Here is a 22,834-nt window from a genome sequence, read left to right as displayed (position 1 = left end):
AAAAAAAAAAAAAAAAAAAAAAAAAAAAAAAAAAAAAGGAATGGAATCCTACAAAAAAGTAGGTTTTAGCTCATGAGAACCAGGTAGGCTTCTAAAGGTTATACAATCTAGTTATGTAACTTTAACAGGAAAGGTGCATGACATTAACTGAACTTATGTATCCTGAGTAAGTAAACAAATATAGTTTCCTACCTGTGAAACTTTATCTTAATGTAAATTGAGAAATCTAATCTTTCACATTTTTGCACATGATTGCCTCTGTCTTTGCGAGTGATTGTGGCTGTTCATTTTTTTTTTTTTAATCTTTCTTTCTCAACCTCAAATCATTTATGAATCAACCTTTATATGTGGTAGGTTGAATTTCAGAACTCATTGCCAAATATGTGCCTGGAGACCAGGTTGCTTATTCTAAGGCTCTGTGTTGGTCCGATCAGCCCCAAACCGGACCACTATCCCTCATGTCCACCAACAAACTACTTGAAGTCTGATCCAACCCACCCACCCCCTTCCAAGGAGACTCATTTTATGCACTGGTTAGGTTCTAAAGTCATGCAGTCAAACTCTTGAAAATCTGTTAAGTCACCCGCAGAATACAGCACACATACTTTGTATATATTGTACCATTTCTCATAAGTCTGAAACAGCCAGATTTTTTTCTCTAGCATTGTTGTTCATCAATGAACAAGTGAAGTGATTAGTTTGCATTTGGGAACATGCTCAAAGGGGAGAAAATGAAGCTTTTGTTTTCCTAAGAGAGCATAGTTGAATTTGTGTTAATTAAATGTGTTCTACTGTGTACTCAACTGTATTCTCCTCCCAAACATTCCTTAGATCACCTTTTCATTCCTAATTCTTCAACATCTACACTGGGTTTTCCTAAAGGCATTCATTCATTCCTTCTTATTCCTCTCAAATGGAGACCACTTATTTTCTCTTCACCTGCATCCTATATGAGCAATAGGAGGCAGAGCTGGCATTCTCATAGCCTCCTTGTACCTCTGACAGGCCATTACTCTGCTCTTTTGCAAGAACTGCTTCTTTGGGGTTCATGCTGCCTGCCTCAACTGTTCATCCTCATTGCTGTCATCTGCCGACCTCATTCTGATCACTCCTCCTCATTTAGTGAAGACTTTAACATCTGGCTCATTGTCATCCTCTCCACCCCCAAGTTTTGCCATTATCTTCTTTGACTTTAGCATCTGTGTGAACTACCCATTAAGTTCTCTGCCCATTCAGTTCCCTGACTTCATTGTCTCCAGTGATGTTTACACCCTTTCAGCCATCAATTCCCACACCACATCTGGGACCTAGTCTTCTGGGAAATACTAAGTTCAGTAGCTCACTATCTGACTTACTCTGAACTCCTAACCTTCCAACTACTTGTCATTCTAGGACTTCGTAGGGACCTCCAGTCCCTGATTCCTCAGCTTTTTATCTGAGAGCCATTTCCCATCTTTACTTCTTTTCCACCATAGCTTGGACTCTATCCTTTCATTGCTCATATTTTTGTTCACTGTCTCCTCCCCTCTCCTCCACCCTCTGTAGTCTGGCTTCAGTTCCCCACTCCAGTGAAACTCTCTCAAGGGAACCAAAATACCTTGTTGCTCTTATTACTTAAATGTTTAATTTCTTACTAGATGTTTTCTTTTAATAATTCTACAATTCTGTCCTTTTATCAAGACTACTCTTAGCCTGTACATAATAAAAATTAGTAGGTCTCACTAATGATAATTTTTTAAAGTTGATGATCATTTTATAAGCTAAATATCATTTAATATAATGTGTTTTTCTTTTCAGCTTTATTATTAAAATTTACTTTTCCAAAGTAGGCTAATGAGGTCATTGTGCACTACTTAGATTAATTTAAAATGTTATAATTAATCATGGAAGACATTATATGAATAATTTATTCATGCATTTCTGTGGTAATCATTTTTGAAACAATTTTAATTCGTGTTTTGCAGTTGAAGCCTTATATCAAACTACATACCCAGAATATCTCCAGTACATTTACTTGGTGGCACCAATATCTCTTATGATGTTAAACCCTATAGGGTTTATCTTCTGTGAAATCCAGAAGTGGAAAGACACTCAAAATGCTTCTCAAAACAAAGTGAAAATTGTAGGACTTGGACTTCTGCGTGTTTTACAGAACCCAATAGTATTTATGGTTTTCATTGGCATTGCCTTCAATTTTATTCTTGATCAAAAGGTGCCCGTATATATGGAAAATTTTCTTGATGGACTTGCAAACTCTTTTTCTGGATCAGCTCTATTTTATCTTGGTCTTACAATGGTGGGAAAAATAAAGAAACTGAAGAAGTCAGCATTTATTGTACTGATTCTTCTCATCACAGCTAAACTGTAAGTTTCACTTACTTAACTTGGGGACTGTCCTCTGTGAAAGCCTTATTTAGTCAATTCATTAGATGTGTCTATGACTATTTTCTCCTTTAAATAATCTGAGAGTAATAATGCCTCCTAACTGAGTAGTTGTGATTTGAAGGAAAATGTGATGTTGGCATATTGTGGAAAGTTATTTCCTTATTCTGTGTAGATTATTCTTCCCATTTTCCTGACAGAAAATGAAGACTATTGGTTTCTCTTTAACTTTTATATAAATTTACTTAATATCTACTAACGTCCCAGTTGATCGTATTTTTAAAGGAAATTTTAAAAGATTTCTAAGTTTTCTAAATCTTTTAAAACCCTATTACTCATGAGGAAAACAATAATTTTGAATATAAGCTTTTTTTTCATGAATTTGGGGAAAATATAATTCTGTGGATGGTTGAACTTTCTAAATATAGGTAAGTCAGTACAAATGATTATTACCAATCCTCTGATCCTAGCCTATCAAGTAAAGTTTCTTTTATCAGTTTCTTAGTCAACAGTTTTTCAACTTACTTAGCTCATTGGCCATGGAGTTATATTTCATGGTGCGGGTGACATAATTTTACTGTGACACTACCCCAAGGCACTTGGGGCATACTTAACTATTGAAATCAGCTCTTGTATAGGCAGTTAAATTCACAAGAGCAGTGCAATATGAAATAGCATCTATATTTTCAAAATAATAAAAATGAATATAACTTTTGAAAATTATTTATGGTGTGGTATTCTTCTTGGAAATAAAGAATTAATTAGTATTGCCACAGTAATAAATATGGTTCTAATGATTGTCAACTTCAACTTATAAGTAGAATTTAAATATTCTCATTTAAAAAGTCTTTTTTTTTTAAGTTTATTTATTTATTTTGAGAGAGAGAGAGAGAGAGAGAGAGAGAGAATCCCAAGCAGCCTCCACATGGTCAGTGTGGAGCCCAACATGGGACTTGAACCCACAGACCGTGAGATCATGGGCTGAGCTGAAATCCAGAGTCAGATGCTTAACCAACTGAGCCACCCGGGTGTCCCCAAAATCTTTTTCCTTAAAAAAAATTTTTTTTCTTGGTCTTTGATCCCTGTTAGATATCTTTATCTATTTTTTCTAATTACAAAATACATGTAAGAGCAGTTCTTTATTCTATATAGAGCATATCTCTAGGTGCTACTAGGACAATGTTATCACCTGCCTGGCCTTTTTTTTTTTTTTTTTCTTTTTTAATGTTTATTTATTTTTGAGACAGAGAGAGACAGAGCATGAACGGGGGAGGGTCAGAGAGAGGGAGACACAGAATCTGAAACAGGATCCAGGCTCTGAGCTGTCAGCACAGAGCCTAACGCGGCGCTCGAACTCACGGACCGCGAGATCATGACCTGAGCCGAAGTCGGCCACTTAACCGACTGAGCCACCCAGGCGCCCCTGGCCTTGTTCTTTTTAAGAGCTTCATCAGCTCAGCTTCCCTTACTTATATGGTCTTTCTATGGAATCCGGAAGGATTTGTTTAATCACTGACTCTTCACCAAGTCTGGATTTCGCCACTTCTCTGCTCTGCTTCATTGTTTCAGTTCCCTTTGCCAAACCCTTTGGTCTCTACAGTGATGCAGAAGTAATTGTAAGATACTTATTTTTCTGTTGGCTTTCAGAATCTAATTGAACAGCAATGTTATCAATACCTGAATACATTTAAACCCCAAATCATAATTTTTTTTTCAACGTTTTTTATTTATTTTTGGGACAGAGAGAGACAGAGCATGAACAGGGGAGGGGCAGAGAGAGAGGGAGACACAGAATCGGAAACAGGCTCCAGGCTCCGAGCCATCAGCCCAGAGCCTGACGCGGGGCTCGAACTCACGGACCGCGAGATAGTGACCTGGCTGAAGTCAGACGCTTAACCGACTGCGCCACCCAGGCGCCCCATCCGCAAATCATAATTAAGATCAGGGTTTTTTTCCAAAAAGAAGTTTAGTAATTTTCTTGAAAAAAGTTTACTCGGGTTATCGATCCTTTTTTCTTTTAACATTTCAGTTTGTTAGTAAAGAAAACAAGAAACAGCAGCTACAACTACAACTTTCACACATTTTTTGTAAGAAAATTATTTGTAGAACAAAAACAGTTTTCTCCTCCTAATCTCTGGTGTTGAAAGTATTTTTATTTTTTTATTAAAAAATTTTAATGTTTTTATTTTGTTTTTGAGAGAGAGACAGACAGACAGAGCATGAGCTGGGGAGGGGTAGAGAGAGAGAGGGAGACACAGAATCCGCAACAGGCTCCAGGCTCTGAGCTGTCAGCACAGAGCCCGACATGGAGCTCCAACCCATGAACCCCAAGATTGTGACCTGGGCAGCAGTCAGATGCTTAACTGACCGAGCCACCCAGGTGCCCAGAAAGTATTTCTAGAATGTTGTTACACTTAGGGACATCCGGGTTGATGCCTAATCAACATCAGTTGATTAAGTGTCCAACTCTTTTTTTTTTTTTTTAATGTTTATTCATTTATTTTGAGAGAGAGAGTATGTTTGAGCAAGCAGGGGAGGGGCAGAAAGAGAGAGAGAGAGAAAGAATTCCAAGGGAACTCGGTGCTGTCTGCGCAGAGCTCAACTCAGGGCTCCATCCAGTGAACGACGAGATCGTGACCAGAGCCAAAATCAAGAGTAGGACACTTAACCAGCTCAGCCACCCAGGCGCCCTAAACATCCAACTCTTGATTTCAGCCCGGATTATGATCTCACAATTGGTGGTGAGGTTGATGGAGCCCCACATCAGTGGCTGTGCTGACAGCATGGAGCCTATTTAAGATTCTCAGGGCAGGGCACCTGGGTGGCTCAGTCAGTTGGGTATCTGACTCTTGATTTCAGGTTAGGTCATGATCTCATAGTTCTCGAGTTTGAGCCCCGAGTAGGGCTCTGCACTCTCTTCCTCTCTCTGCTCCCCTGCCCCCTCCCCCGTGCACACGTGTTCTCTCTCTCTCAAAAATAAATTTTAAAACTTATGAATAAAGACTTTCTCTGGCCCTCTGCCCCCTCCATACCTTGTACAATCTCTCTCTCTAAAAAAATTAAAAATAGAGCACCTGTGTGGCTCAGTTGGTTGTGTCTGACTTATGCTCAGGTGTTGATCTTATGGCCAGTGATTTCAAGCCCCACATCAGGTCTCTATGCTAACAGTGTGGAGCCTGCTTGGGATTTTCTCTCTCCCTTTCTCTCTGCCCCTCTCCCCCATGTGCTCTCTCTCTCTCCTTCAAAATGAATAAATAAACTAAAATAAAAGAGAACATTATTACACTTAAATGGCTCCAAGTTGAATTCTTGATTCTTTCAAAATGTTCACAAGTAGGCATGCAGAGAATATATGCATGCAAATAGATACCCCTTCTGGGCAGGAGAAGAAGAATAACCTAATGCCAAGTTCACTAGAACAATCTCCCCCTTGGGGACCAGCATGCTTTGATGTCAAGTGAATGACACATTTCTTGTTTTTTTCAGGCTGGTGCTGCCACTTCTGTGTAGAGAAATGGTGGAACTCCTGGACAAGGGCGACAGTGTAGTGAACCATACAAGTTTATCAAATTACGCATTTTTGTATGGCGTCTTTCCTGTAGCGCCAGGCGTGGCTATCTTTGCAACACAGTTCAACATGGAAGTCGAGATTGTATGTATACACTGTTCTCTAAGTTTGACTGTCCAGTTAGGAGAAAAATGAATTTTTAAAACACAGAAATCATCATTCTTTTATGAGAATTTGATATGTGTAAGCTACTTCATTGTAAATAAGGAGGCATCTTGTAACATCCTGTAATAATAGTTATTTAATGCAGGGTCTTTTCTCAGCCGTTGCTTTTTTCATTAGTCTTTTTAGATTTCAAATATTTCATTGTTGTACTTATACTGAAGCCTAGAGATTATCTACAGAATGGTAACTTTTGAAATTTTGGGTAAAAAAAAAAAATGTTTCATTCACTGATAATTCAACCCGCAGATGCAAAACACCACATAATGAATTGCAGTAAATAGCTAAAATTAATTAATACCAAATTATTAACCTTGTCTAAGCATATTGTACATGTTACTTACTGTATTAGACTAAATGTTTTTGAAATATAACAAAGGAACTAAATTACTTAACAAAGGTTAGTTCCATTATTTAATCTGCATGGTAATTTTTTTTTTCCGATTTTATTGCCCTATATTTTATGAACTAGTGTGGAAGGAAATTGGTCATCAGTTTAATTAGATCATTAATATGGTTTACTTTCTAGAACCTAGAAGATTACCATCAGCATGGGATGTCTAGTATTGGTTATGTACAAATATTAATTGAGCATGGATTGGAAGAGCCAAAGGAACTTAACTGTGTTTTCTTTTAAGGACTCTCAGAAATGGGGAATGCAGCATTAGAGAATATGCTGGAATTTGTGATGTCTTTTTACTGACTCTTTTATTTTAGAATGTCTTCGTGTGGTGTGGCTATTTAAAGTTTAGAGTAATTGTTTATCGACAGCATGACCCTCAATTTGATTTCATTTTTTTGCAGATAACCTCAGGGATGGTCATAAGCACATTTGTGTCTGCACCAATCATGTACGTTTCTGCCTGGTTACTAACCTTTCCCACTATGGACCCTAAGCCATTGGCATATGCCATCCAGAATGTTAGTTTTGATATAAGTATTATCAGCCTTGTCTCCTTGGTAAGTATGTCTCAGTGTAAAAATGAATGAAAACACAGAATGAGTTTGAGAATAGCTTGGTAACAGGAGGTTAGGGATTTAAAATGTATTTACAAAAATCTCTTAGGCAATAGAGAAAGCTAAAGCTTACGCATAAAATGTACATATCAGCCTTGCGAGTTGTGTCTTTTGTTTTGAGAGTTAGTCATACAGCAGACAAGGCATGAGATTTAGTCAGACCTGGATTTGGGCTGTGGCCCTGTCACAAACTAGCTGTGTGTCTCCAAACTTCAGTTTTCTCAGCTGTGAGCTAGAGATACTAATTTTACCCATTTCCATGGATTGTTTTAAGGATTACATGAGACAATATATGTGAAAAGCCTCTGCAAATGGCGAATCACTATACAAATAATAGCTGTTGTAGAATCATGGTTGGAAGGGATCATCTGTCCATCCATTTAATGTTAATGAAGCTTTCTGGATGAATCTAGTTCAAATTAAATACTTAAACATTTGACGGCTAGAGTATCCTGTAGCTCACGTTGCCTATGGAATTCAAGCGGTATTCTGGATGGGGGGGGCGGGGGGAAGACAACTTTTACTGTTAAGGGAAAGGAGATAGGGATGAACATGTATACTGACAACAAATAAATGTGTGATTAATGTAATTTTTAGGAAATTTCACTTCTGTTACATATTGTTAAAATCTGTGCCCTTTGGTAAGAGGATTGGGGAGAGAGATGATATAAATGTTGATTGAAATGAGGGCAGAAGAAAGAAGGAAATTTACCAGCATCCTTAGCTGGCCACTTTAGAGGGAGAATAGAAACCCAATTCTTTTAAATATAAGGGATGCAAGACAGTTCATCTTAAGGTGGGCAATGTATGTTGTTCCAAATAAGACTACCTGGAATTTAGTTACTTTATGAGCCAGTATGGTGGCATTTAAAAGAGGAAAACTTAGAATAATGCATTATAACTGCATCTCCTGCTAAAGATCTTTTCCTGAATAGTTGGTGAACCTGTGTGCTACCACAGCCACCAAAAGTAGGCAAAGTTAGGACATGGCCCTGGTCAAGGCATTAGTTCTTAAAGACCCTGTCATTTTTGAACAGTTAATTTGTGATAGGATCTCCTCATTTTTTTTTCAAAGTATAAATGATATATAATTATGAGTTTCAGGAGTACATCATAGTGATTTGATATTTTTATACATTATGAAATGATCGCCATGATAAAACTGGTTACCATTTGTCACTATTCAAAGTTATTGCAATGTTATTGGCTATGTTTTCTATGCTGTACATTAAGTCCCCAGGACATATTTATTTCATAACTGGAAATTTGTACTTTTCAGTCCCCCTGACCTGTTTCACCTACCACTCAACTCCTCCCCCTTCTGATGGCCAACAGTTTCCTGTATCTATGAGTCTGTTTCTGTTTTGTTTGTTCATTTGGTTTGTTTTGGGGATTCCATATGGAAGTGAAATCATTTACTATTTATGTTTCTCTGTCTGACTTATTTCATTTAGCATAATACCTTCTAGGTCCATCTATGTTGTTACATCTCCATGCTATTTATATAGCATGGATATAGTAATTTACCTTAATATTTTGGGGGGGAACTAGGCAGATTAAAGTAAGTAAAATACTGGAATTTCCTTTGAACCAAGATAAACAGAATCCTTTAAAGAAGCTAATAAGGGGTATCTGGGTGGCTCAGTAAGTTAAGCGTCCAACTCTTGATTTCCGCTCAGGTCATGATCTCATGGTGGTGAGCTTGAGCCCCGCATGGGGCTCTGCACTGGGTGCGGAGCCTGCTTAAGATCCTCTCTCCCCTCCTCCCTCTGCCCCTCGCCTGTTTATGCACACCAGTGTGCAGTCTCTCTCTCTCTCAAAAAAAGAGCTAATCGGGGCGCCTGGGTGGCTCAGTCGGTTAAGCGGCAGACTTCGGCTCAGGTCATGATATCGCGGTCCGTGAGTTCGAGCCCCGCGTCGGGCTCTGTGCTGACAGCTCAGAGCCTGGAGCCTGTTTCAGATTCTGTGTCTCCCTCTCTCTGACCCTCCCCTGTTCATGCTCTGTCTCTCTCTGTCTCAAAGAAATAAATAAACGTTAAAAAAAAATTAAAAAAAAAAGAGCTAATCAATGAGTTATTTGATAAGGAGTTATTAAGGTTTTAAAAACCTAAGTAACTTTTGAACCTTTTGTCTTTAAGATCTGGTCTCTGGCTATTCTTCTTTTGAGTAAGAAATATAAACAGCTCCCTCATATGCTTACCACTAATTTACTCATCGCTCAGGTTAGTAAACATATAGATATTTGGAATTATGCTTTTTTCATTGATTATTCTACTGTAGAGGAGAAAATTATTTCGCTGGGTTTTTCCAGTTATAAAGTCAAAAGTATTTTTTACTGAATGCAGTCAGTTACAACTTGATTACAATTAATTCATGCCTAATTTATTATATACCACAGTAGGTCTTGAACTGTATATAAAGGCTGATAATGGTGGGCAGTGATAATTTTGCATTTTTTAATAGAAATAACTGAATCATTAAAGATTGAATTCTCTCACATTTTTAATAGAAATAATTGAATCACTAAAGGTTGAATTCTCTCACAATCTTATTCTTCTAGTCAAATCGTTGCATATCTCAAATTATAATGGAAAAAAAGTTTAGCATTTTTTATGTAACCCATTAATAATTATAAGGTTAGTATTTAGAATGTTGTCTGTTTCAATTATGTACATTGTTAAAGACTGTGTAAAAAGGGGTTTTATCATAAAACTTGAAGCTTTAGTATAGCTAGCATAATTATTCAGCAGTCCTTTAAAGTGAATAATTATATTTGCTGTGAATAAAAACATTTATGTGACTCATATGAATATGACTGACTTTGTTCATAATTTTTTCTTCAGTCTATTGTCTGTGCTGGAATGATGATATGGAATTTTGTGAAAGAAAAAAATTTTGTTGGACAAATTCTGGTGTTTGTTCTATTGTACAGCTCCCTCTATAGCACCTACCTGTGGACAGGTGAGTTGGATCATAAATGGAAGTTTAAGTCTTTTGTCATTAGAAGCTCTCAGCTGAGAGCTGACCTTTTTGAAGTCTAGTAGGATAGGATTAAGGCATTCTCTCGGCCACTACTGTCACTAGCACAGGCCGTCAGCAATGCTGTGCTGTTTCCTGGTGTACTGTATTCCTGACTGGATTCAGGGGGTTTCCGGTCACGTGGTCTTTTTCCTCAGGATCTTTGGCTCTCGGCCCCAGTCAGCACAGCTCGCCTTTGGACACACCAAGAGATCAGGTAGTGGAGGCAAGTGAAGAAAGGAGGGAGGGAATGGCAGACAAGTATGAGGCATGTGAGGTATGTCCCCGAGATCACCAATAGGGTCCGACAGAACTGAGTGAAAAATTCTGGCTCTGCCTTCAGCGAGTGACTTAACTTTTACAACCTCAGTTTCCTCATCTGTGAGACTGGGTTATCACACCTTGCAGAGTTACTTTGAGAACTGAATGAGATATGGGTATTTATGCCTACTACATATTAGGCAGTCAACAACTGGAACTATACTATTAAACAGAAGGAAAAGTGGCTATATGAGAACAAGAAAAGGTAAGGAATAAAAGGATATGGAAATACAAGAGTACCCGGTAAGAAAGACTTTCTCATTTCAACTAGCTCCAAAAAAGGGATTCAACTGTTTTAGCATATTGTCATTTTGAAGTATATAATATTTATTTGGATGCATACATTCCGGTATGTTTGTGAAACGTTCTGTCTGACTGTATTGTATTCATACCAAAGATGTGAACCCATAAAATGGCACATAAGAGGAAAATGGTAGAATGGAAGCACTGGTTATGGTCACTGTTAGGAGGCAGGTGTCAGGAAGTGGCTTCAAGGGACAGGCCTTTGATTTCATGCCTTTAAGATCACAAGTAGGGCCCTTCCAAGTCAACAGCCTTTTGAAGTGAAGCAACAATGTGAGGAGAAATTATAGAATGAAAAATTCAGTGCTAACAGGAGAAGGTGTGCGCTTTCTAAAGGCAATATATCTGTACCTAAACCAAGGTGAGTTCGCTCCTTGGTGAGTCACAGATAGAAACTACACCTGGTGAGTCGTCGCACAAAGGAAACTTTATTTGCAACAAAAACGGAGATCATAACTTTCAAAGCTGTGACTCCCTGCAGGGGTGAGTGGGTTCCTTTTATTTAGGGTTAGGATGCATATTTAGATAGGGAAGCCTTGTCATGGTATGTAGAGGCAGGCACATGGTCACACCTTCAGGAGACATGGCTATACGTACATTGTATGTTATGTAAATGAGGCTGTGCTCCTTCCTGGGTGGAGATTTTAATGTTATGATGAGGTAAAGGTAAATGTTGATCATCCCAGAGGTCACTCCATGGTCCATCTGCGCAGGTGAGAGTCAGGGGGTTCACTCAAAGTGGTCTGGGTGGGTGGTCTGGGTCACCAGAGCTCTTCCTCGAGCAGTCATTATTGCTTGAGTGGTAGTTTCGGTCTGCATCATGGGATGTTAGGCCTGTAGGATCCTTTGCCCGAGTTAAGAGGTAAGTTGGAAAGAAGAGTTTAAGGAAAAATGTGGGACAAACGTGGGTAAGTACAAGCATGTGAGCAGTAAGGTCAGGTCTTGGGATCCAGCTGGTGCACATCTTGCATAGCCTAAGAGTTTTCATGAGATGTCAAGTAAAAGAGCCTAAAGATTTCTATTTACAAATACAGATGAACCAACTTGATCTCGAATACTTAGGTTTATTAATGGTAAACTTATCATATGAATAGGAGAACAGCAAAAAGATCAATATATCAAAAATCCCCCAAGTGTCCTTGAAATCCTATTTAAGCATGCATGCCAAAATCTATCCAGAGACCTTGTTCTGAATTCCTGGATCCCAGTGAAGGTGCCCCTTACCCTTGTTATTATTATGCTATAACAGAATTTTAAATCTAAAGTGTCATTGTAAATCATCTGTTCAACATTTCCAATTTCATGCATGTGCATACTGTCTTTGCAATTTTTTTTACGTTTATTTATTTTGAGAGAGAGAGAGAGCAAGCAGGGGAGGGGCAGAGAGAGAGGAAGACAGAATTTCAAGCAGGCTCTGCACTGTTGGCATACAGCCTGATGTGGGACTTGAACTGACAAACCACGAGATCATGACCTGAGCCAAAGTCAAGAGTCAGACCCTTAACCGACTAAGCCACCCAGGTGCCCCCATCTTCACAATTTTTGCCATATCTGCATACCACTTGTCCTTTTTTTATTTTTCCCTAAAAATTTACTCCCTTTTTTTACTTTAATAAATTGAGCCTTATATTAAAATCCCAGGTTTTGGCCGCCTGGGTGGCTTAGTCAGTTAAGCATCCGACTTTGGTTCAGGTCATGATCTTGCAGTTCGTGAGTTCAAGCCCCACATTGGGCTCTGTGCTGACAGCTCAGAACCTGCTTGGGATTCTCTCTGTCTCTCTGTCTCTCTGTCTCTCTCTCTCTCTCTCTCTCTCTGCCCCTTCCCTGTTCGCACTCTCTCTCTCAAAAATAAATAAACATTAAAAAAAATTGAAAATAAAATAAAATCCCAGGTTTTGGGCGCCTGGGTGGCTTAGTTGGTTAAACATCCAACTTTGGCTCAGGTCATGATCTCACAGTTCGTGAGTTCAAGCCCCACATTGGGCTCTGTGCTGACAGCTTGGAGCCTGCTTGGGATTCTCTCTGTCTCTCTCTGTCTCTCTCTGTCTCTCTCTCTCTCTCTTCCCCTTCCCTGCTTGCACTCTGTCTCTCTCTCTCAAAAATAAATAAACATTAAAAAAAATGAAAATAAAATAAAATCCCAGGTTTTGTGTGCTAGTTTTTCAAGTACCTGTTAAAATAAATATGGAGTGCCTAGGTGGCTTGGGTTGCACGTCTGACTTCGGCTCAGGTCATGATCTCATGGTTCATGAGTTCGAGCCCCGCTCAGACAGCTCAGAGCCTGGAGCCTGCTTCAGATTCTGTGTCTGCCTCTCTGTCTCTCTCTCTCTGCCCCTGTCCCATTCATATTCTCTCTGTCTCTCTGTCTCTCTGTCTCTCTCTCTCTCTCTCTCTCTCTCAAATATAAATAAACGTTGAAAAATTAAAAAAAAAAAAACAACCCAAAACTAGTCAAAAAATGTCACCTTCATACCGCCTATAGTCTCTACAGTTTGGAAACCCTAGTTTAGTTGAAGTCCTTTGTTTTTCAAATGAGTTAAAAAAGGCCTCAAGAGATTAACTGATTCTGGCAGGAACTCTCAAAGCTTCTGCCAGAAACTCAAGAGAGATCCAGGGCTAGCCTGGGCCTATTGGTATATCCATCGTTTCAGAAGGCAGGAATGATGACCTTTAGAACTTTAAAGAGTACCCTCATGACCGTAACACAGCTGGCACACTATTGTGTACCTTGTTTCCTTGGCACTTTGAAAACCTAGAACTATAGAGTGTCCAAATGTACTTAGGAAGGAGCAGTGGTATTAAAGTAGCTCTTGAACTTGAGTAAGGTGTGGGTTCCCTGTAAAGGAAAACAATTCTCAAGAACCTCGGTGTTGATTTGTATTATTGTAGCATAGTGTTACTTAATCTGTACCATCTTGGATCAGAGTCTGGATTCCTTATATACAGCTAATATACAACTTTAAAACCAAAGCAAATTCACAGATGAGAGTCCCAGTTACAAAGTCTGTGAGTCGAATTAGCAACATTCATTGACATGACAAAGGATGTTGTTTTGCTAGTCTGAATCACAGCTTGGAATGTAAAAATGGAACTCATTTCTCTGGTGAGGGTTTTGTTTTTTTTGTTTTTTTGTTTTTTTTTTTTTTTTAGTGTGGCTTGCCTTTACTTTCGTGTTTGGATTTATGACCTGGTTCATCTCACTGCTTTTCTCTCTTCAAACTACCACAGAACCTTCCCTTGGACCATGCATTGTGATATCATTTGGCCTTCATTTGGCTCAAACTTAATGTAAAACCAAATGTAAGCTCTAAAATCATGAGACTATACTTTGGTTATTAGATGGGCATCTCGATGATTATCGATGAAAATATATCAGATACATTTTTTTTTTTAATTTTTTTTCAACGTTTATTTATTTTTGGGACAGAGAGAGACAGAGCATGAACGGGAGAGGGGCAGAGAGAGAGGGAGACACAGAATCCGAAACATGCTCCAGGCTCTGAGCCATCAGCCCAGAGCCCGACGCGGGGCTCAAACTCCCGGACCGCGAGATCGTGACCTGGCTGAAGTCGGACGCTCAACCGACTGCGCCCCCCAGGCGCCCCAACATTTAAACTGTCCCGTAAAAATTTCTAGACCCTGCAGGATATGTCTTAAGAGCCCTAGGGGTCCATGGATCTGAGTTTTAGAAACTGATAGAGTTGGACTTAACCTTGGATCAGAAGGCTGGGTTTGTAGTCCTGCCCTGCCCTCTGCTGGCTATGTGGCTTGGGCAAACCTTTGCTTCCCTAGCTATAAAATGAAGGTGTTAATTTAAAAGTGGTCCCTTCCCACTCCCAAGTTCTAAGATTGTATAACCATGTAGGATTGATTAAATTTTACTTGTATAAATAATTGGATTTATGGTATAATGTATGCTCAAGAGTTTTAAAACATTTGTTTTTGTATTAAGTTCATATTATATTTGTATTAAGATCTGTCATTTAGACTTGGGTCATTTCCAAAAATTAAACCTGTATGAGAATTGCCTATACTTTCTTACCACCAGCAGAGTGGGGGTGTTTTTATTTTTAGACTTGTTCTGTATCCACTTACATTTTTTTAAACAAATATCCTGAGATTCCAAACATATCAGTCAAAAGAATAAAATGATTTGGGCTTTTGAAAAAAATCCTCATGTATAAAACAAGAAGATTTGAGCAAAAAAAATGACACGGGAGGGAAAACATGAATGATTTTGAGGAAACCTTGCTTCAAAATATTGGGGACAGCATTTCTTTAGAAAGAGTAAATTGTAGGGCAAAACCCACAGACTACCATTGAAATAAGTTTGGTTAAAGTTCTATGAAATCCAGTCAACATCAAGAGTAATTGTCTGCCCTTCAATCTCTATTTCTTGTTCATAGGCCTTCTGGCAGTTTCTTTGTTTCTTTTAAAAAAGAGAGAGAGCATACAAATTCCTGTTGGAATCATCATAATATCTGGCTGGGGGTAAGTTGATAGTTTTCTGTTTGCTTACGTGTTTCCATATATACAGTTCCTATTCATCCTCTTTTTCTCTCTCAAACCCTCATTACAGAATCCCTGCTCTCCTTGTTGGTGTTCTTCTGATAACTGGAAAACATAATGGGGATAGCATTGACTCGGCCTTCTTTTATGGAAAAGAGCAGGTAAGAGGAGTTTTTGGACAATTCTGTTCTTGGGAAGGTCTCTTTCTAGCTTGTTACTGTGTTTTGCTCTACTTACATTAAAAGTTATTTTACAAATCTGTTTATTTATTTATTGCACATCACATTGGTGCTAAGGATTTCCAAATGCTTCAAACTTATTGGGTCTTCTTCTTTTTTTTTTTTTTTTTAAGTTTATTTATTTTGAGAGAGAGTACGCGAGTGCTCGTGTGAACAGGGGAGGGGCAGAGAGAGAATCCCAAGCAGCGTCAGCACAGAGTTCAACACGGGACTTGAACTCACACACCGTGAGATCATGACCTGAGCTGAAATCAAGAGTTGGATGCTCAACCAACTGAGCCACTCAGGTGCCCCAAAACTTATTGGGTCTTCTTAAACTCACTTATGAATTATGTTTCCTCTACTGGAGGAGAGAGTGATTAATGTATCTACTGATCAGAATTCTCTAGGGCTAGGGCCCAAAGATGTGTGTTTGTAAATAGGTTTTGTTTTGTTTTGTTTTTTTTTTTTAGTGTTCATTTTTGAGAGAATGCAAGTGGGAGAGAGGCAGAGAAAAGGGGAGAGAGGATCTGAAGTGGGCTCTGTGCTGACAGCAAGCCAATGTGGGGCTCGAACTCATAAACCAAACTGAGGTTATGACCTGAGCCGATGTCGGAGGCTCACCTGATTGAGCCATCCAGGTGCTCCAAGGATGTGTGTTTTTAAAAAGACCGTCAAAAGATTTTGACTTCCTATCTCCTTTTTTCTTTTTTGTAATTTTGAACTTTATTGGGTTGTTGTGAGAATAGATAAGATTATACATTTAAAGGACTTAGACTAGTGCTGGCATATAGTTAGTACTCAATAAGTATTAGCCAGAATTATTTATGTTTAGTATTATTACCATAACAGAGTCTCCAGCTGAGGTACCCTTGAACTTAGGTATTAAAACAAGCAAAAACTTTAAATTAAAAAAGGCCTGTGAGTAGTCATTTAGATTACTTATAGAAGAAACCAAGATATTGATGTACAGTGAAAGAAGCATCTAGAAATCTTACATGATTACAAGCAAATCCTAGTTTCTCTACAAGTAACCTATATCCCTTTCATACTCTTAGTCTTTTTTTGAGAACTACTGTTCTAAAGCATTTGTAGCTATGGGGATATTGTATTTCCCACCAGAAAAAGTTCCCTTTACCTATTCTACTAAGATTATCAAAGATGGGATTACGCAAAGTGCCCTAATGAGTCTTTGCAACAACTGGCAGATGATCATCACGGCAGTCACCCTGTTCTGCAGCGTTGTGATAGCGGGCATATCACTCATGTGTATGAACCGCACCACCCAAGCAGGACGCTATGAAGGCTTCGACCAGTCTCAGAGCCACAAAGCAGCAGAGCCTGGGAACACCGCTTTTGAGGAGAGTCCAGTGCCGATAAACGATCCAGAACCTTTTACAAGCTCTATCCCGGAAACAGGTACGATCCTTAAATGTAAAGAAACGCTTCCATGCCTGTATAGCGTGTATCCTGAGTGTTTCATTTCAGAAAACTCCCTTGAACTATCTGGAATATCACAGGTATTTGTCAAATGAGGGACTTGAATCATAGTCAAGAGCAGAAAGAGCTTGCAGGTTCTTCATTAGATTCGCGTTTGTAAGTCTCTTGTGAGGATCATCTTGTGTTAAATCCTAAGACTTCTTTGGACCTGAAAGTTTAGGAAAAAGTAACAACTGAAGGAAGTCCCCTTCCAGGAAACCCAGCACTTAAAACATTTGTTAACTTGACAGTCTTGTCTCAGGCAAGCACCATAATAAAATGAATTAAAGGAGGCCTGATGAAACAGAGTTAGTAGGAATTGGCAAACTGTAGTCTGCAGGCCAAATCTGGTCCCTTGACTGTTCTCGTATGGCCCAGTTCTTACATATTCCGTGTTCATGATGTTTTGTTCGAACACACCCGTGCTCACTTATTTGTGTATTTTCCATGGCTGCTTTCATGCTGATGCTGGTAGAATTGAGTCGTTCACCAGAGACCAGGGGCCTGCCAAGCCTACAGTATTTATCATCTAGTCCTTTATAGAAAATGTCTGCCAATCCTTGGTATAAGTGAAAGTATGATCTTAACTAGTAACTTTGTTAATAAGCGTCAACAATTGTTGTGAGATTTGCTTCAATTCATGAAGGGAACTCAGCAACAGAGTATGCATTTTGGATTCATTGCTGCATGTGGAGATTTCATAGACGTAAAACAGTGTGCCAGGAAGTGTCAATGACAGTACCTATTTTGTTCAGAGACTTTGTGGAGTAGAGGGATGACTAATCTCAAAACTGTTAGCTGTAGGGGCGGCTGGGTGACACAGTCTGACTTCAGCTCAGGTCATGATCTCGTGGTTCTAGGGTTCAAGCCCGCATTGGGCTCCCCGCTGTCCAGGCTCCGGGCTTTCCGGGCTCCCTGCTTTCGTGCTCTCCATCCTGTCCACTGTCAGCACAGAGCCTGCTTCAGATCCTCTGTTCCCCTCTCTGCCCTCCCCTGCTTGTGCTCGCTCTCTTTCTCTCTCTCTCTCAAAAAGAATAAACATTCTAAAAAACCTATTAGTTCTAAATACCAATAAAAAGAGAAAGAAAGAGAAAGATCTTAAAAATTTAACTATTTTTGTCTTAAAAAAAAAAAAGAAAACCCCACAAATCTTACCGTTTTACATTGCCCCCTTCTCCCTCTCTTCCTTCCTCCATCCCAAACTGGAAGTATATAGCACAGTAGCTAAAAACAGAGATGGGAGCCAGACTGGCTGGGTTCAAATCCTGACTCCACAGTTTCCTGCTCTTTGATCTGGGGCAAAGCTCCCGGTGCCTTGGCTCCCACATCTGATGCTGCCAATGTTACTACATAGGATGACAGGGTCCTGCCACACAGGACTGTAGTTTGCCAACTCCTCACTTACACACTATCCCTGCCTCACTCGGGACACATTTAGTTCATATTATTAATGGTGCTCACTAATTTTTTTTTTGTTAGAACCTTTGCGATTACAGCATCAGAATTTCATTCTTTTGAGCCTTCTTGACCTATTTCCTTTTAAAATGGAGGTTCAAGGATTCTATTTATGTTTTCACTAACATTTTAAAAGTTGCTTTCCCTAAGTCTGCAGTATTTTCTGATCCTGCCCATCACCCTTTCCTTCCTCACTTTCTTTATGGACTCTTTCAGTGATCCTATAAAGGATCCTGAAGACCACCACTCTGGCTGGCTCTCTATGCCTTCTTTCCCCAGGACTGTTTCAGAACTGGCTACAGAAAGCCTGACAACTTGTGTGGGGAACACGAAACCAAGTGTCTTAAGCCCAGAGCCTTTTGCTGCTACCTCTACCTGTATTTTAAAATTTTTTTAAGTTTATTTATTTATTTTGAGAGAGAGAGAACCACTGGAGGGGCAGAGAGAGAATGGGACAGAAGATCTGAAGCAGGCTCTGAGCTGTCAGAGCGGAACCTGATGCAGGGCTTGAACCCACAAACCATGAGATCATGACCGGAGCCAAAGTCAGACGCTTAACCGACTGAGCTACCCAGGTGCCCTCACCACCCCCACCATGCCTGTATTTTAAAAATAACTAGTAAAGTGTACCATAGATATTCTTTTTTTTTTTTAATTTTTTTTTTCAACGTTTATTTATTTTTGGGACAGAGAGAGACAGAGCATGAACGGGGGAGGGTCACAGAGAGAGGGAAACACAGAATCGGAAACAGGCTCCAGGCTCCGAGCCATCAGCCCAGAGCCCGACGCGGGGCTCGAACTCACAGACCGCGAGATCGTGACCTGGCTGAAGTCGGACGCTTAACCGACTGCGCCACCCAGGCGCCCCGTAGATATTCTTTAAACCTTGTCATCATCATCTCTGGCAGGAAAACTAACTTGCCCTGTAATGTAAATAAATGAAGAGCTAGAGGACAACTATTGCATGGTTCCATAGGAAACCTTCCCCAGTGTTTACATTTCCCTCTCCTTGTATCACACTGTTTATAATTGCCTTTCAAATAGTCTGTATAACCCACTTGACGGTAAGAGCTTTGACTGACCTGCCCAACGTTATGGCCTCAGCACCTAGCATGGTATCAGACTTACTGTAAGTGTTTAGTAATATTTGCAAAATGGGTGGGGTGATGGATGGGTGCGTAAAACACACCACGATTTTCTGAAGCTGCCCTACAAATTGCCATGGCAAAGTACGTGTTTATTTACCTATTCATGGATGTTCGCAGCGAAAAGGTTTTAAAATCGACGTGGTTATTCTCCTTCCGCAAATCCTGCCGTGTTCTGCGTCGCTAGTAGGGTTAACACATAACACATTACATATCCAGCCTGGCCTCCCAAACCTTAGTAGTCCAACATAGATCGTTCACCTCTACCTCTTGCCACACATTTGTCCAAGACCCGTGATTTGCAGTTTATAAATGTAGAATCATGATTGAAAGGAAAATTAACCTATTTTAACACGAGCTTGAAGGTTTAGTTAGCAAAGAAAAAGCTAACAGTCTAGTTATACATCCTTTGTATGTTAGAAGATAAAAACGGCCATCGCACTTTCTGTGGTGGCTGCGATATTATGCATGTACATTCACGCCCTATGTGTATGTCACTGGAACCAGCTGGCTTTACACCTGTCTTCTGAACAATGTTATCTTAGCTGATATAAGCCTTCAAGTTTCTGAAGATAGGAGGGCCAGGCCAGATGATCTCTGTATTTTCTTTTCTACTATGCTGTGTTCTATTTTCACCTTGAGAGGTGGCATCATTATCTTAAATTTAGAAAGACGCTTGTGATAGTTTATTCTACATTGTAGTTTTTATACTTCAACACTTTTTTTTTTTTTTTTGGTTAAGAACATTACTGAAGAATCAAAACATATTGTCAATGAAAGTTTCAGCCTAGGCATTATTCCTTTTTCTAGCATATTAAATTTTAATGCAGTTTATCACTGAAGTTATTATTCTATTCGAATCCATTGTCACGGAGCACCACGTCTTATATACGTGTGAAATGTTGAAAGGACACTGCATGTGTTCTCTGACTATGTAGAGGAAAAGTTACAGCTCTATAGCAGGTCTCTCAGTGTGACTTCTGTAAACCAGTCTACCTATAAAGCAGGAAGAGATTTTCAGCTGTATATATTTGAAAAAACAAAAGAATATAATTGTTTTTACTGCATCTTCTAGACGCATAGAAAACACATTCTTGAAAGAAGTGAGTCTTGAGCTGAACGTAAAGGAAGAGAGGACTTCAGTGAATTAATAAGAGTGGGAATTGTATGTGTTTCTAACTAGGTCCGGAGACCCAGATAGACATGGGATTTGTGGAGGACACTGAAGAATTGTCCTGAGAGAAGGGAAAGGCCTTGTTGAGTAGTGGGGGCATTTGGATAGGGAGAGAGGGGCCAAGTCCTCACGAGCCTTTTAAATTCAAGCTAATGAGTTTGAATTAACTACAGTAAACAATAGAGCAGTCGTGCATGTTTTTAAGGAGTGATGGAATAAAGGCTCTATTTTAAGAAAGTGTTCAGATGCTTAGTTCTCAAAGCACAGTGGTAACTCATGAAACAACATGAGTTGTCTCATACCACAAGGAGACAATATATAAAGGAGCTGAGCTTTTGTCTGCCACCCTTTAAATGTTAACTTCTGTATAAGCACGTGCAAATTCTTCCTGATAGATCCCATGTGAAAATATTGTGGCTGCGTGGGAAATGTGTGTGTGTGTGTGTGTGTGTGTGTGTGTGTGTGTGTGTGTGAGAGAGAGAGAGAGAGAGAGAACGGGTTGGGTTTTTTTTGGTTTGTTTTGGGTTTGTTTTGTTTTGTTTTGTTTTGTTTGACATTTCTCGAAGCTGTTCATTTCTGCTGGGGTTGGTCCTTATTCTCGAATGCTGTCTTACTTATATAGGTTGCTGCTCCTGCTCCATGGGAAATGGTGGATTATGCTGCCCATCCACGGAGCCGGTAGCAAACACAAGCACCAGTGGGCTTGTGACTCCTTCGTCTGAGAAAAGTAAGTGCCTCCAGGCTGTGAGGATGCGCTTAAGGAACAGAAGATTCCTCTCCGTAGAAAGCTGGACTGATTATGCATTCTCAAATAAGATGGGGAAGAGTGCTAATAGGATAATAGTTGTGCATAGATAGAATATTCATGAAAAAAATAAAGTTCTTATAGTAACTTGTAGAATAATACACACATTTTCCAATAAATGTAACCCATGTGATAACTCCAAGAAGTTTGCCCCAAGTGCCATTTTTTTTCTCAGATGTTTTTCATATTTTAGCAGCTGAGACTCCCCCTCAACTCATTTCCTCCAGGGCCAGTGCTTAATTACATTTTAAATCTGTATACTTTAAATATACCCTTTCTCATAAAATAAGAAAAATCTTTAAAAGTAATAAGCTTTGACATATAGACTAAGAGACTGAATTACATTTGTGGTCTAAATTTCAAGGTTTTGTTTGTGCCCAAATTGGAATATGACATTATATTAGTAGAAGGTGTACAGCATAATAATTCAATATTTGTATACATCACAAAGTCATCACCACAATAAGTCTAGTTACCATCGCTCATCATTGACCCCCTTCACTCTTTTCACCCTCCCCTAACCCGCTTCACTTCGATAACCACAAGTCTGTGTTTGACCCTGTCCTAGCTCTGGGTGGTCTCTAGAACCTTTGTGATTGTCTAAGTAGCCTGATTTATTCTTGAGAGTCCCAGTTGTTGAGGGTGTGGTAGGTCCCGTCAGCATTCCAAAGGGAGTGATCTCGGTCACCGCCTAGATTCAGGCCGATTGGAAGCCAGACCCTCAGGCAGCAATTTTTCAAGTATGCAAATGTATACAGTTCTGTGAGACCACAGTCATAGACCCTGCTGATCTCTAGACCAGGAGATCTGAAGGTATCCTCTGGGCAGCAGGTGCCAAGAATCAGAGCTTGAGACCAGTGTAAAAGATCCTGTCTAGGAGACACTAGCAAGCTGTGGTGAGGCCAAGTAGGGGGCGGGGGTGGGTGCAGATGGTGTCTCCTTGCCTACATCCTCTGAGAGTGCCTTTAGGTGTGTGGCCAACCTGAATCCTATCCCTCAGGTTGAAGTTCCGGGGTAAATAAATGAGTCTTTGCCACGTGCAGACTGGGGGTGTGTTTCAGTCTACTGTCTGTGTGTTGTGCAGGATATGGTGTCCTGTCCAGAACTGTCTTCCCAATTGTTATAGACCCATAGAGCCCAGGAGTACAGGCCTCTCGGCCACCAGAGCCAGGCAAACGAGAGTGGCCTCTCTGTGGGCTGAGTTCATCCGTCAGCCTTTAGCAAGGCTGCAGGAGAGTGTTGGGTGTGGGGCATGTCTGTGCCAGGAAGGAGCATGGG

The 22,834-nt window shown here is 39.8% G+C and overlaps 1 protein-coding gene across 3 annotated transcripts in view; it reads left to right on the top strand.

Annotated features, from left to right (window-relative positions):
• GPR155 (G protein-coupled receptor 155) overlaps positions 1–22,834 on the top strand; it is a 49,300-nt gene that overhangs the window by 12,036 nt on the left and 14,430 nt on the right. For all 3 annotated transcript variants that reach the window (XM_040475426.1, XM_040475427.1, XM_040475428.1), the window contains exons 3-11: positions 1,965–2,364; positions 5,869–6,034; positions 6,917–7,072; positions 9,268–9,351; positions 9,973–10,090; positions 15,178–15,262; positions 15,351–15,441; positions 16,707–16,917; positions 21,374–21,478. In XM_040475426.1, coding sequence (XP_040331360.1) covers positions 1,965–2,364; positions 5,869–6,034; positions 6,917–7,072; positions 9,268–9,351; positions 9,973–10,090; positions 15,178–15,262; positions 15,351–15,441; positions 16,707–16,917; positions 21,374–21,478 — 1,416 coding nt within the window. The remainder of the gene's footprint in view (positions 1–1,964; positions 2,365–5,868; positions 6,035–6,916; positions 7,073–9,267; positions 9,352–9,972; positions 10,091–15,177; positions 15,263–15,350; positions 15,442–16,706; positions 16,918–21,373; positions 21,479–22,834) is intronic.

The sequence above is a fragment of the Herpailurus yagouaroundi genome, unplaced genomic scaffold, assembly GCF_014898765.1.
Source record: "Herpailurus yagouaroundi ecotype Mexico unplaced genomic scaffold, PumYag 140, whole genome shotgun sequence".
Classification (NCBI taxonomy): domain Eukaryota; kingdom Metazoa; phylum Chordata; class Mammalia; order Carnivora; family Felidae; genus Herpailurus; species Herpailurus yagouaroundi.
Note: the sequence above shows the minus strand (reverse complement) of the source record. Positions and strands in the feature narration are given on the sequence as shown.